General features: G+C 34.2%; 1 protein-coding gene across 1 annotated transcript in view; it reads left to right on the plus strand.

Annotated features, from left to right (window-relative positions):
* The window catches only part of LOC150102432 (protein yippee-like 5), a 59,553-nt gene that overhangs the window by 26,149 nt on the left and 18,596 nt on the right, over window positions 1-14,808 (plus strand). Inside the window, exon 2 of the mRNA XM_090398652.1 lies at window positions 3,413-3,587. Coding sequence (XP_090254778.1) covers window positions 3,427-3,587 — 161 coding nt within the window. The 5' untranslated portion in view covers window positions 3,413-3,426. The remainder of the gene's footprint in view (window positions 1-3,412; window positions 3,588-14,808) is intronic.

The raw sequence follows: 14,808 nt of genomic DNA on the forward strand, positions 1-14,808 counted from the left end.
CTAAACAAAAGTCATTGGAGGACTTTGGCAAGAACATAGAAAATAAATATCAAGAAGGTAAGATATTCTGGAGATTGTTGAAGAAACTTAGAAATGGAGGAAAGAGTGCTGTAAAAGGAGTTAGAGATGATGAAGGTGACATGAAAACAGGAGAAAAAGATATCCGTGAAGTATGGAGTAATTACTTTGAAAAACTGCTAAATGAAACAAGCAGTGATTAAAAAAAAAAAAAAAAAAAAAAAAAAACACTGACCAGGCATGCAGTCAGGAATACATATCCATACTTGAAGTAGAAAAAGCTATCAAAGGCTTGAAATGTGGAGAGGCAGCAGCAGGAGTAGATGATATTCAACCAGAAATGCTGAAGTATGGTTGGTATAAAAGTCTTACAGTGGTTGCACGGCATAGTTCAGAAAGCCTGGACAGAGGGACGAATTCCCGATGATTGAAGTAGAGCTCTAATAGTGCCCATATATAAAAAAGGGAAATAAAACTGAATATGAGAATTACAGAGGTATTTCCCTAATGAGTGTTCATGGCAAGATCTATGCAAGTATACTTGAGAAACGCTTAAGAAGAATTACGAAAGAAAAACTTGGTGAAGAACAAACTGGATTCAGGTCAAATAGAGGCTGTCAGGATCAGATCTTCACTTTACGACAAATAGTGGAGAAATCATGGGAATATTACAAAGATCTGTATTTAAGTTTTGTTGATCTGGAAAAGGCATATGACAAGGTGCCAAGAGAGGAGCTATTCAATATGCTGCAGTTATATGGTGTCAATTGAGCATTATATCAAGCAATACTTAGTCTGTGTTTGAGTTGTAAGTCGGCAGTTAGAATTGAAGGATGTACAGGAAGATGGTTTAATGTTAAATCTGGTGTGGGACAAGGATGTACATTATCCCCTCTGTTATTCATTATCTATATGGATCGCATTATGAAGGAAAGTGGTATTAAACATGATATCAGAATTGGAGATGTTAATGTCGGCTCTTTGCTTTATGCGGAAGATGTTATACTTCTGAATAAATCTGCTACAAGTTTGCAAAATTCCCAGACTAAATTGAATAACTGTTGTAATAGATATGGTATGAAGGTCAGCATTAAAAAGACAATGAAAATAGGTAGAATTGTTGAAAATGTCAACTGTGTTGTGAACGGGGAACCTGTGGAACAAGTAAAACATTTGAGCTACTTAGGCACGATTTTTAGTTAAGATGGTAAATTAAATATGGATATAGACAACAGAATCAACAAAGCTGGTATGGTAGGCAGTCAATTGAATAAATTCATATGGAATAAGAGAGAAATTAGTTGGAACACTAAATTAGCTGTATACAAGACAGTGTACAAACCAGTTTTAACTTATGGATCTGAGAGCTGGGTCAGAAGTAAAACACTTGACCAAAGACTAGAGACTGCAGATTTGAGACTCCTGAAAAAGATTAGAGGTGTGAACAGATGGCATCAATGGCAGATTAAAAATGAGGATATTAGGAAAGAACTTGACATTGTAGGCATCCAGGAATGCGTTTGCAGAGCTAATCTCACGTGGTATGGTCACTTGAACAGCAGAATGGGCGAGGAAAGATTAGCAAAACAAGTTTTCTCTGCCAGGTCGGCAGCAAAACAACCCAGAGGAAGACCAAGATATAGGTGGATTGATACGGTACAATGTGCCTGAGATAATAGAAATATAAGATCTGATAATGTTATAGTTTACAAGTAACAGACTGATTTGGAGGAAAATTGTAGATAGGAAGTTGGTAATGATGTAAATTTTCATGTAATACTATCATATCCTGTACACCCCCTTGAGGGTACATGTCAGGAATTTGATGATGATGATAAAACACAGGCCAATTATAATTATTCAAATCATTTTATTTCAATCAATATACTCTCCCTCAAATTCAATACAGCGTTTAGCACTTGCAATTAATTCGTTAAATGAGTTTTTTATATCGGTTTTTGCAGAGGCGTGGCTAGCAGTGGGGCGGTCCACCCTTTGTGGCACTTTCAACTTTTGCAGTTAATTCTAAAATACAGTCTCGAGAACTGATTTCCAAATATTGTAATACTACTACGAATTATCCTCACAATTGCTGTAAGTGTTTCTAGTTGTGAGAGGAGTTTTTTTAAATAAAATTGATAAAGATTACCTACATTACTATGGAATAGACTTTGCCAATCTCATAGATTTTGATAACAGAAAAGCTAGAAAAATAACATTTTAGAATGTTGAAATTAAAGTTTTACTTCAAAAATAAACATAATGTTTTAATTTATTTCCCTATATGTTGTTTTGACTTTTTGTAGTATTTTTGATGTGTGTTGAGAGATGCGGCAAACTTGGAGACTGCCTCGGGCAGCAAAAGCTCTAGCTACACCACTGGGTTTTTGGAATGCTGTTGAGGGTCGTGGTTACTGCCACTTGAACGTTTTCACTGGTGTTGTATCGCTTTCCTTTCATCGGCAAATGAAGTGGGGGAAGAGAAAGAAGTCACAGGGTGCTAAATCAGGTGAATCGTGGATTACGATGCCCTTGGAATCGTGAAAACAAATCAGCACTGTCTTTCCTTTTGACTTCTCCGAGCGACTTTTTTTAGGATGCCCCTCTTCTGGTGGTCAGCACTCTGGTGCTTTGTTTTGGGCTCATACTCAAAACACCACGTTTCATCACCAATAGCGATCGTTTCAAGGAAGTTTGAGTCCTTGCAAGCGGTTTTAATGAGGTCCTTGCACTGTTCAATTTGATACATTTTTTGGTTGTCGGTCAACTTGTGGGGAACAAATCGCGAATTCAATTTACAAAGGCCCAAACTCTCTGTCAAAATGTTGTGCACAGTTGATTTTGGAAATCCCCAATCAATTTCAGGTTTTCTTTGATGAAATCATTCACTTTTTGGATGTTGACTTCGCTCAGTCCAGTTTTTGGACAGCCCGGCTTTTCATCATCCTCAAACATCTCACGACCACTTTGAAATCGCTTGAACCACTTGTAAACTTGAGTATGTGATAAGCATTAATCACCATATGCTTTTTGAAGCATTTGATGCATTTTGGTAAAACTTTTACCAAGTTTAACAGAAAAGTCAATTGCAGCTCTCTGTTTGAAACTCATTTTTGACCGTTCGTCAAAACACAGTCACTGTTGGCACTAACTCGGCTTCTAATGAAACAAATGTCATAAACAGTTGACAAGACACTAATGAAGGTTGCCGCTTTCGATAACAAAAAGATACAACAGATGGCGTGACTAGTTTCTTCTATTTTCGAAAAGTTCGGTTTCTTTTTGGACAGAGGGTGTATATATTTTTTTTGTACTTTAATTCCATAATTATATAGTGATCCTAAATTGAATCTTTACTGATAAATCCTTTCTCTTTTGTGCACTTTTATTACAGGGCAACTCATCACCATGGGTAGGATATTTCTGGATCATATTGGTGGATCTCGTTTATTTTCATGTGCCAGTTGTGATACTATTCTTACAAACAGAAATGAACTGATTAGCACTCGGTTTACTGGAGCTACAGGGAGAGCTTTTCTTTTCAACAGAGTTGTGAATTTGAATTACAGGTACTTTTTTATTTTATTTTATTTTTTTTAGGTTGTAAATTTCAATAAGCGCTATCTATACATTGCTTGGAAAGAAATCAGTGGAGACTGTTGTGTGAGGTACAAACAGCGATAGCGCCCACTTTAATAAGATGCAAGACCTTATTTTGTTGTGATGACTCCAGCAATCCTATGGGGCATACTTTCCACAGTATGATAGCAAACAATGAGAATTTTTTTATCATTCTTCCTGTAGGCATGTAATGAGGTCCTGAACTCTTGTGTGACTAATGTCCCTTGACCTCACTCCAGTTTATCCTACAGATGTTCAGTAAGGTTGAGATCAGGGCTCTGTGTAGGCCAGTCAAGTGTGGTGATGTTCATGTCCACAGACTACGCAGTTATAGCAGCAGCCTTATGACACAGTGCATTGTCTTGCTGAAAGAGAAAATGATTATAGCATAGAAATGCCACAAAGTAGGGAAGCATTGCAGAGTTCAATGTTTGTGGCACCACATGGGGGGGGGGGAGAAACGGGAAAAACAGGACTATATCATTATACCACCACCTCTGAATTTCATAGTTGGGGTTAAGCACTCTGTTGAGAGATGTTCGCTGGGCATCTGCAACACCCATCCATCTTCTTGGTAGAGGTTGTAGCATGATTCCTTGTTGCATAACAGCTTTCCAAACTTCCATGTCCCACTGTACATGCTCTTTACACCACAAAAGACAATGCTGCATATTGGTTCAGGTAATGTGAAACTTGCATGTTGCTGTCCAACCATGGAAACCCATGTTGTGAGCCTGGTTCTGAATGTTTTTGTGCAGATTTGTTCTAATTGATGCCCAGAACTCTGTATTCAATGTGCCAGCTGACGAATGACAGTTTTTACACTTCATCATAAATAACACCCTACAGTCATTTATGTGAGTGGGATGAGTTGTCCACTGTGGGTAGCACTTGTAGTTGGCTTCCTATTCTTCCACCTCAGTATTGTATCACTAAATTTGACCTGAGATCACCCAATTTGTCAGCAATTTACAGAACAGATAGGCCTACAACATGTCATTCTTTCACAATGCCTCTTTCAAACTCCGTCAGTTCCCATCTCATGGCCATTTCATTCAGATGCAGTTGCATTGACTTGAGAGTATCATATTCTTCCAATTTATACCAGCTACAAACACGCAACTCACTACATGGCATGATACACCTTGTCCATGGGGTGTCTGACTTCTTTCCAAGCATTGTATGTTTACTGCTGTTCTCTATCAGGAGGGTAGGTTTATTAAAAATCTGTTTATTGTTGATGAACTGTAACTCACATGATTAGTTCATTTCTGATTTATACTACAGACATTCACTCATTGCTAACCTTTCACAAATGACCAGTTTGCAGGACAAACTTGGAAAATGTATTGCCAGTGTCATGTGAGTTATTGAACACATCAGCTTTCATTTTTTTATTAATGTTATGTTGTGAATATCTTAAAAATCAACCACAGCAGTTTTTTCTTAGTCGATGCTTATTTGTTTCAATCCCATTTAAAACAAAATAGAATTATTTTATGTTTAGCATTTAGACATGACTTTCATATTTGAAAGTAATGAGTTACATGGGATCTGACCTTCCAGTTTTCTGATCCACATGTTTATATAATGTATAAAAAATTATTGTTCTGAACACTGAATCACTACCTATCATCTATGATGTCTGAAAATCGATTATGATGTCAATATTTGTAGTTTTACTAATTATATGAAACGTTGACCCCTCCCCCATTTAACATGGGGGAAAAGTTGATCATTATGTCTGTAATTTGCAATTTTACCAATTATTTAAATATTGAACCCCCCCCCCCCAATCTTAACATGTCAGATAACCATCCACCTAGAGAACTGGGACATCAGGTGTCATGTAACTAATTGTGCTTATCACTAGCACTAAAAGCCTCTGTAGCTCAGTTTGTATCAACAGTGTTCTTTGTTTGGAAAAACCTGAGTTTGAATCCCATCCAGGATGTGAAGGACTTTCAACTGCAGATGAGTTAGTCAGTTTAATATGGAGGTGCAGAGTCCATCCTGCAAACTAAGGTCTTTCATCCCACAAAATAGACCAGCAGAAGACATGTAATTTACAGACATGCTGGCCTTGTAGCTTAGTTGCCATGGCCATAACTCCACTGCTATTAAAAAGATTCTTTTGATTTCATTTTGTTTAATGGTGGGATTGTTTTTAGCAAACAGTTTACAATGCTTTCATGATATAAAATCAATTTTGTTCATTTTCCATTGGAAGGATAATTTTATTATCATTAAATTGGAGACTAAAAAAAATTATCAAAAAATGTTCGAAATTAAAGATAGAATTTTAAGTGTAAACACATGAAATTCCATTTCTAATTTAGTAAATATGTACACTATACCAGACATACTTTTTATATTAGTATGTTCATAGCACAGTTGGTATTGATGATGGGCACACACTTAAGTTTGATTTCCATCATAGTGTGAAAAGAATATTTATAAGGACTTTGACTGGAGTGAGTTAGTTAGTCTTACTGGCTAACTCATTTTAGTCAGTGATTGGGTTGTAACGAAGGCTGTCAGCTGCGTTATTGTAATATCTAGTGTTGTTCTTTTAAGCTTTATTAGCAGTGCGTGCTTTTTTCTCTTGTAACCTTTCTTACTTATTCTATTATGTACTATGTTTATCCGCCTTTCGTATTTGCTAGTCGCATGCCTATGAACACTGGAAAATTTATTCGAAAAGACTGCACCACCAGTATTTCTATATCGGCACAAGACTCAGTAAAACGTCCAGTAGATTTCTCTCTCTTACTAGCATAAATTCCTTCAACAAAGGTTATATAAACAGTCTTGGTTCTTAAGTACCTAAACTGCGCTTTTAATGCCTTAGTTGTTTCCCACTCACAAGTCCGATTATTTTTAGGAACAGTGCATTGTAATTAGAAAGATCAGATGGCACTCTATTGACATATAAAACAAAACACTTTTATTTACATTAGTATGAAATATACATGAATCAAACGATAGGGAGATTGCTTTTTCTAACTATCTATGAAATCTTTAGCATAAAATTAGAACCTTTTCACTTCAACACTAAATAATCTCTAATTCAAAAACTTATTTACTCTCTGTTTACAAATTCAACTTATTAAACTTCTAGTTTACTCGCAAAGAGGTTAGCTAACTCTGTTAAGTCATTTTACAAATTTGATATCAACTTTACTTATTACTATTTAAACTAATTCTTGACAGTCCGTCTATAACATATCGCCTAGATTATAAGAGGAAATGTACAAAAGGATGGAACTTACAAAGGCTCTGTATTGCACATTCAATGAAAAGTCTTGCACTAAAATCTCTATGGCATTTCTTTCATCTTAGATCTTAAGCTTCCTTCAGGAGTGTCTGGCATCAGCAGTATATTATTGGGAATTGGCAGGCTGTGGATTGCAACCTACGGTACTCGTATTGCTCCGGGAAAAGGTTGATGTCCCGCAGCAAAAGGAAAAACTTCCGAGTGAAGCTGTTTCGGGTGTTTACATGGGCTTTTCTCCTCTGTCGACAACTGGACCTGGACTCTCCTCTTGGTAACCGGGTCTCTCGGTAACTGGACCTCACCTCCGCTGTGGTTCCAACTGCCTCTCCATACGATGTTTGGCTCAGTGCCCTTTTATTTTGCCATCTTGGGACCCTGCACCAAGGGTTGTAAACCCCCGAAGAAACTGGCACTTCTCCTTTATCTTTTTGATAAGGCCGACCCGTTCTTTCTTCTCCTCCTTGCACTCCCCCTTTTTTTTTTTTTTAATCTTTCCGGACAGCAGAAAGTTGTCTGAACCTAGCGGATCTCTTTGATACTAACTTTGAAGGTGTTAATGCACAGAGCTCGCAAACAACTTTCCCACACATGTGCTCTTATACATAGCTATATACAAAGTTCCGATGGCAAAGTATCGCCTTTGTTTTTGACATTCCAAATTTTAGTTAAAACAGTAAATACAATCAATTCCCATAGGGCTAATTACATTAATATTTAAACATAAAATACATAGAGACAAACAAGGTTATTTTTACAACAGTTCTCATGAGATTCGACCTCTATAAAATTGATGTAAAGCTCTTTGGTATTTTTCAGCTACATAGAGGTTTACAGGGTCACTGCTACTTTCCTTCATAATGTGATCCATATACATAACAGCACAGATAATGTTCATCCTTCTCTCAAACCCAATTTAACATTTAACTATATTATTATTACGTGACACTATCCACTCTTTCCCCCTTCAATATACCCTATTCCTCCTATGGGTTTAAATTTGGGAAGAAGGCTAGTTCAAAAGCCTTAAGGTAGCAACCTTACCACTGAAGTATTCCATTGTCAGGCTAGTCACCTGACATGGAGAACATAATTCTACTTTTAAGCTGATAGAAAAATGTAATTGGAATGAATCTATGGAAAACGAATCCTGGAATGAAAAAGTTAAAATGGAAACGACAAAATATAATACATATAGCAAACTGGAATGTAAGAGGAATAGCATATAAAGAAATAGAATTAGATCAAATGTTAAATGAAAGAAATTTTAAAATGGCAGTAATCACTGAAACAAAAAAGAAATTAAAAGGAACCATATCGAGAATTTTAATGTGATATACAGTGGAGTTGACAGATACCAAAGAGCACAAGCAGGAGTCATGATTTGGATTCATAACTTCCTTTCAAAACAGTTAAAACATTATAAATTATGGAATGAAAGAATAATAGAAGCTAGATTAAAAATAGATAAAGGTTATTTAACAATAATTGGTTTATATGCCCCAGAAGAAGGATGAGAACATGATGATATTGAATTTTATAATCAGCTACAAAATATATATAATAAAATAAATAAAAATGATTCTGTAATTTTAGCAGGAGACTTAAATGCAAGAATTGGAAACACGAAAATTAATAATAATATAGGAATATGTGGAGAACATACTCTAGACAGGAATGGTTAAAAAAATTGATTGACTTTGTAGTTTATAATAACCTAAAAATAATGAATTCTTTCTATAAACAGAAAGACACATAAATATACTTGGGCAGCAAGAGGATGGAAATCAATATTAGATTATTTTATCCTATATGAAAAGACATTGAAAGTTTTCGTTAGATGTTAGAGTTCACAGAGGATATGAAATAAGCAGTGACCACTTCCTCCTTAAAATAAAATTAAGATTACCACCTAAATGGCTATGAGTAACAAGAACAGAAAGAAAATTTAAAACATTTGTTTATAAAACTAGACTATTAAATGACACAAATATACAATGGCTATATGAACAAAGAATTAACCAATATCTAGATAATATAAAACAAAATGAAGAAACAGAAATAAAATGGCTTAATATAAAAACGATACTAAATGCAGCAGCAAATGAAAGCTTAGGAAAGACCAAAAAATTCAATAAAAGAAAAAAACTGAAGATATAGGATGATAAAATCAAAGAAATAATCAAAATGAAAAAAGAAGCCTATCATAAATGGTTAAGCAGTAAAAGATTAGAAGATGAAATAGAATATAAAAGAATGAGAGCCATAGCTAAAAGAGAAGACATAGAGAATCATGGAACAAATTTGTTTCTAAATTTGAACATTATTTATATAAAATAAGACCCAATGTATATAAGATTTTGAAACACTTAAATGTAGATACTAAAGAAAACAAAAATAAACGCCAAATTGAAATTAGAAGAATTTCTGCACAGAATTGTAGACAGATAAATATTTTAAAAAAGACAACTGGCAAGCATTTAATGAAAAAGAAATAACTAAAGAATTAGAAATCAACCTGAAAGAAACAAAAAATGGAAAATCACCTGGAGAAGATAAGCTAGGTTCAGAACTATATAAATATGCAGGAACAATATTCAAAGAAAGACTCCTATTATTTTTAAATAAAATGTATTCAAATCCCCAACAGAATGGAAAAAAGCAATTGATCTTTAAAAAAGGTAGTAGAGATGACACCCTAAGGTAGTAGAAAAGGATGATCATATATAGACTTCGCCTTTTGCCTAAAATTAATAATAGAGAAAAGAAGAGAATACAATTTAGAAACACATATTGCATTTATTGACTTTGAAAAAGCATTTGACAAAGTTAAAAGAAGCATTTTATTTAACATATTAAAAGAAAGACAAATACCAAATAATATCCTGAAAGCTATCATAATTATATATGAAAATAATCAAATATAAATGAGATTAAATCATGAGCTATCATATATGAGAGAGATAAACCAAGGGATCTACAGGGATGTCCCCTCTCAGCAACTCTTTTTAATATTTACCTAAATGAGATAATAAAATGGAATAAAAATTTCCATCAAGGTATTAAACTTTCTCCTACTGTGAACTTAAACACTCCTTTTTGCCCATGACCAAATACTAATTGCAAATTCTGAAGATAACTCACAGAAAGCTATTTTAGATCCAAATGAGATAGCCAAAGATTATGGTATGATTATATCAACAGAAAAATCAAAAACTATGGTCTTTAAAGGACAAGATCCACCTGGAACTAAGATTGTAATAGATAACAAGATCTTAGAACAGGTGAATTCATTTAACTACCTAGGATGTATGATCACATATGAAAATGAAAAAGATATAAATATAAAAATTGCAAAATATATAAAAATAACAGGTGTAATTAACTCTATATTTAAACCAAACCTAGTTCAAAAACAAACCAGACTAAAAGTATACAATACATTAGCCCTACCAGTCTTATTGTATGGAAGTGAAATCTGGACAATAAAACAAAAAGACAAACAAAGATTAATAACAGCAGCAATGAAGTTTATGAGGAAAAACTGCAAAGTATACTCTATTTGATCACAAAAGAAACGAAGAAATTATGAAAGAATTAAACCAAGAACCAATAATAGAAAAAATTTAAAAAATATAAACATAAATGGATGGAACACGTTCAAAGAATGAAAATATAAAGATTACCAAAACAAACCTTAAAGTACAAGCCATTAGGAAAAAGAAAACCAGGACATCCTCTTAAACGATTCAAAGATGACTTCTAAAGCCGGAACAGGCCACCCTTGGCCTAAATCCTTGATATGCATCATGATTACTACGTGACACCTCCAGGGAGTCGAAAGACTCATCGAGGGAGGATACCTACTCTACAACCAGGGGTGCACCTATGTGCAAAACTTAGTTGGCACCCCTTTACCTCTCCCCCCAATAAAAAAACACTTTATAAAAACGTTATTTTTAATATTTGATGCCAATAAAGTGAGTGTTTCATTTTGAATTTTATCTCCTAAATAGGAGGGCATATTTTTAAAGTCAGAATCATTAGCTACACGTCGTGTGTGTGTGTTCCGATATAAAAGGATCAATCTTTTCTAACATCTCAATGCATTTTAAAAAATTTCCATTGTTGCGATCATAAAGTTTATTACTTTTACCATGAAGAGCTAGATTTTGTTTGCCTAAAAACTGTACTACAAGAATTATTCTTTTTATAACTTCATACCAACGTTTCCTTTCATTATCTAAAACTGTTTGTTGCAAATGATCAGTATAAGTTTTATTTTTTAAGGATGTAATTAATTCTGTCCATTTTTTGTAATTGTTCAAATGATTTAAATTTTTCTCATGACGATTCAGGTACATTGCAAGATATTGCCTATCTTCTGCTGATAGCAGCAGAATATATTATAAAATTAAAAACTGCAGCAGATTTTCTTATATATGTTTAGAGCAAATGCAAGTGTGAACAAGATTAAACAAATTCAAACACGTCATCCTGTAAACAGTAAACTCACGCAAGTTCAAGTTTTTACTTGTTTATGCTAAACTACTTGTTAGAACTAGGATCAGAATAAAATAACATCTTAAGGAATAATAACAAATAAGTGATTATAAATAATTTGTTTAAGACAAATCTATAAAATATAATTAAAATTTAAACAAAAATGTAATTTATTTTGATATAATTAATGAATAATATTTTTTTTTTAAGTATTTCCTCCTCGCCTGAAATCTTTGGCGCCTTTACTATCCTGGCACCTGTGTGCGTTGCATACATTGCACATATTGTCAGCATGCCCTGTCTACAACGCTGTGTCCGCCAACTGCAACGAACCACAACTACACCAACGCTATCTACCGCCAACCATCACCACTAGTATTTCCACAGGCAATCACAAACATCCATGTCTGCAGGATTCGAACCTGCAGACTTTTCGCTGGAGAGCAGATATGCTAACCACTTGGCCAACCAGGCTGGCATTTTGTCTAATGGTGGGATTGTTTTTAGCAAACAGTTTAAAATGCTTTCATGATATAAAATCATTTTTGTTCATTTTCCATTGGAAGGATAATTTTATTATCATTAAATAGGAGACTAAAAAAATATTATCAAAAATATTCCTGTATCTTCTTCAGTTCTAACTGCTAGCTTACAACTCAAACAGACTGTGTATTAATCAATATAATATACTATTTACATCACATAATTGTAGTGTTTTGAATTGTTTTTCTCTTCCCTTGTTATATTCCTTTTCCAGATCTGCAAAACTCAAATACAAATTCTTATTATATTCTCATGATTTCTCAATTATTTGTCTTAAAGTGAAAATCTGATCCTGACAACCTCTAAACAAGTATACTTGCATAAATCTTACTCAGTAAGGAAATTCTTCTGTAATTTTCACTTTCAGTTGTTTTTTTTAGAGCTCTACTCCAATCATCATTGGAGTAGAGCTCTAAAATTTGGAATCAACCAAATTGTTCATTGGAATTCAACCCTGTGACCATGCCATCTGAATCATGCAGTATAATATCACCTTTATAAAATCTGATTCCTTTTATAGTTCTTTTCTCCATTTCTAAGCTTTTTCAATAGCCTTCAGAATATTTATCTTCTATGTGCCAGCCTGGCTGGCCGAGTGGCTAGCACACCCGCTCTCCAGCTAAAAGCTGCAGGTTCGAATCCCGCCATGGACATGGATGTAGTGATTGTCTCTGGAAAAACTGGTGGTGGTCGGCAGTAGATGGCGTTTGTGTAGTTGCGGTCAATTGGTGGATTGAGTGATGGAGACAGAGTTTTAGAGCAGGTGCCCTCTCTCGATGAGTCTTTGGACTCCCTGGAGGTGTCAAATAATAATAATATTCTTACAAATGGCTTTTGCTTAACTGAGTCTAAACATTACTTACTTTGCTTTCTTACATTGTTCTCTATTCTCTCAGAGCACATTCTGATTTACTTAGAAAACTTTTGATCTGCATACCTCTTTTCCATGATTCTCTCTTAACTACCATGTTGATTTTTCTATCATTACAGACAACTATACCACACTAACATTAGTACCAAGACAAAGAAAACTAAAACAGATCAGATCTTTCTGAATAAAATATAAGATGGCTTATTCAGATAATAGTGATGAGGGAATAACTAGAGTAGTCATAGCATTTGACATTGAACACAAAGTATAGATGGCAGTTTTAAATATTCTGAACAAGGGCAAATTTCCAAATGAGAAATTGGGAAATATGACTGTTTGCCTATGACGGTACCAATAAAAGGTCCCACTGTGAAGGTACTAATAAAAAAGAGGAATTTCTCAAGTTATTAGGAAAAGCAGTCTTGCTGGAAATCTAAACTTTAGGGTAGGAAATGAATCTGACTCACAAAAATATTTTGGAAAATTTGGAGAAAAGTTCACTTCTTGTTTAATCTTTTATGTAAGTACAAGTAGACAGTTTGTGCATGAAATATCTTTGTGACAAAGCTACTTGTATGTAGAAGTTGCCTCATTATCCCATAATGTTTTAGCATTATGAGAAGGGCCACTATCTAGACCAGATTCAACCTTTATTTGAGGTCTCATCAGTGGGAACCTGACCTAGCAAGACCTAGGTTTTACTTGGCTGCTTAGTTGAAAAAAACTTTCCACAATCTCTGATTCAGAGTATTTTAATAATGTGATACACCTTTTTTGCTACTTGTATATGGAAAACATATGACTTCTGCATTAATTAAACCTAGGTATCTTCTTAGGTCTAGTTCCCATTGATGAGACTTCAACAAAGGTCATATTAAATGAGCAATTCATAAAGATATATTTTATCCTTGTGAATGTGGACATCATGCAGAACTTGAGTGCACTGGAAAAAGGAGAGGAGGCATTCATAATGAGTGAACAGGAAGTACCGTATTTATTTGAATATAACTTGCACTTTTTTCTCAAAATTAAAGTTAAAAAATCGTAGTGCAAGATATGTGCAGGGATTTTCAGAAACTAAAGTTTTTCAGGAAAAAACCAAATCGTTTATAATTAAATCCTCAGTGTTCATTATAATTTATAATTTCTCATGTTATTTATAAAATTAATGCATTTAAATTTTAATTCTCAGCATTATTTATGCGATCGCCGCTCACCTTCATCGTGCGATATATTTGAATCTTTAGCGACAATGCTTCTGTAACTAAATTAATTATTTCTGGTAAAATCATGTCCCAAGAGCTCTCAAAATCCAGTTTTAATGATGGTTTCTTTATCTTAATCCACCCCCCACGCAATTCAAGATCGAGAAGAAGTCAATGCCCACACTCTCACATTTCTTCTACTGGTTGCTTCCATCTTTATGCATATGACTGGTGCAGTATTAATAAAAGATCATACGACTCGATGACAATGGCAAGCCGACGGTTTTGAATTGAAATGCTGATTCTGTTCAACAACCAAATTCAAAAATATCTGAAATTGTGATAACATTCGCTATATATTTCTTAAAGTTTTAAACTTTTTTTCATGTGGGAACTATATGCAAAACTTTTTAATTGCTTTTTTTGTAAAGTAAAATCAGGGGTGTGAAGTATACGTGATATTATATTCAAGTAAATATAGTATATGAGGAATTGAGTAAGCTGGATGTGAAGAAGGACTTGATGATATATCGCTGCATGTTTAGAGGGAATGTTCTAGGGGGTTTACAACAGCATTTCTGTACCGTACCTTCTTAACATGAGTCTTAGATTGGGACAAGTTCCAAAAAAAATATAAATAAGACTAAGGCTTTCAATTATAGGCTAATCTGCATTGTTGTAGTTAAAGTGTTAAAGAGTGTCAGTACTAAGATTCAGAATTGGGCTGATACAGTGATATTTTCCTTGACTGACAGCCTGGGTTTACTAAAAGA

The sequence above is a fragment of the Typopeltis vanoorti genome, chromosome 10, assembly GCF_054136105.1.
Source record: "Typopeltis vanoorti isolate ZY-2024b chromosome 10, IOZ_Tvanoo_1.0, whole genome shotgun sequence".
NCBI classification, from domain to species: Eukaryota; Metazoa; Arthropoda; class Arachnida; order Uropygi; family Thelyphonidae; genus Typopeltis; species Typopeltis vanoorti.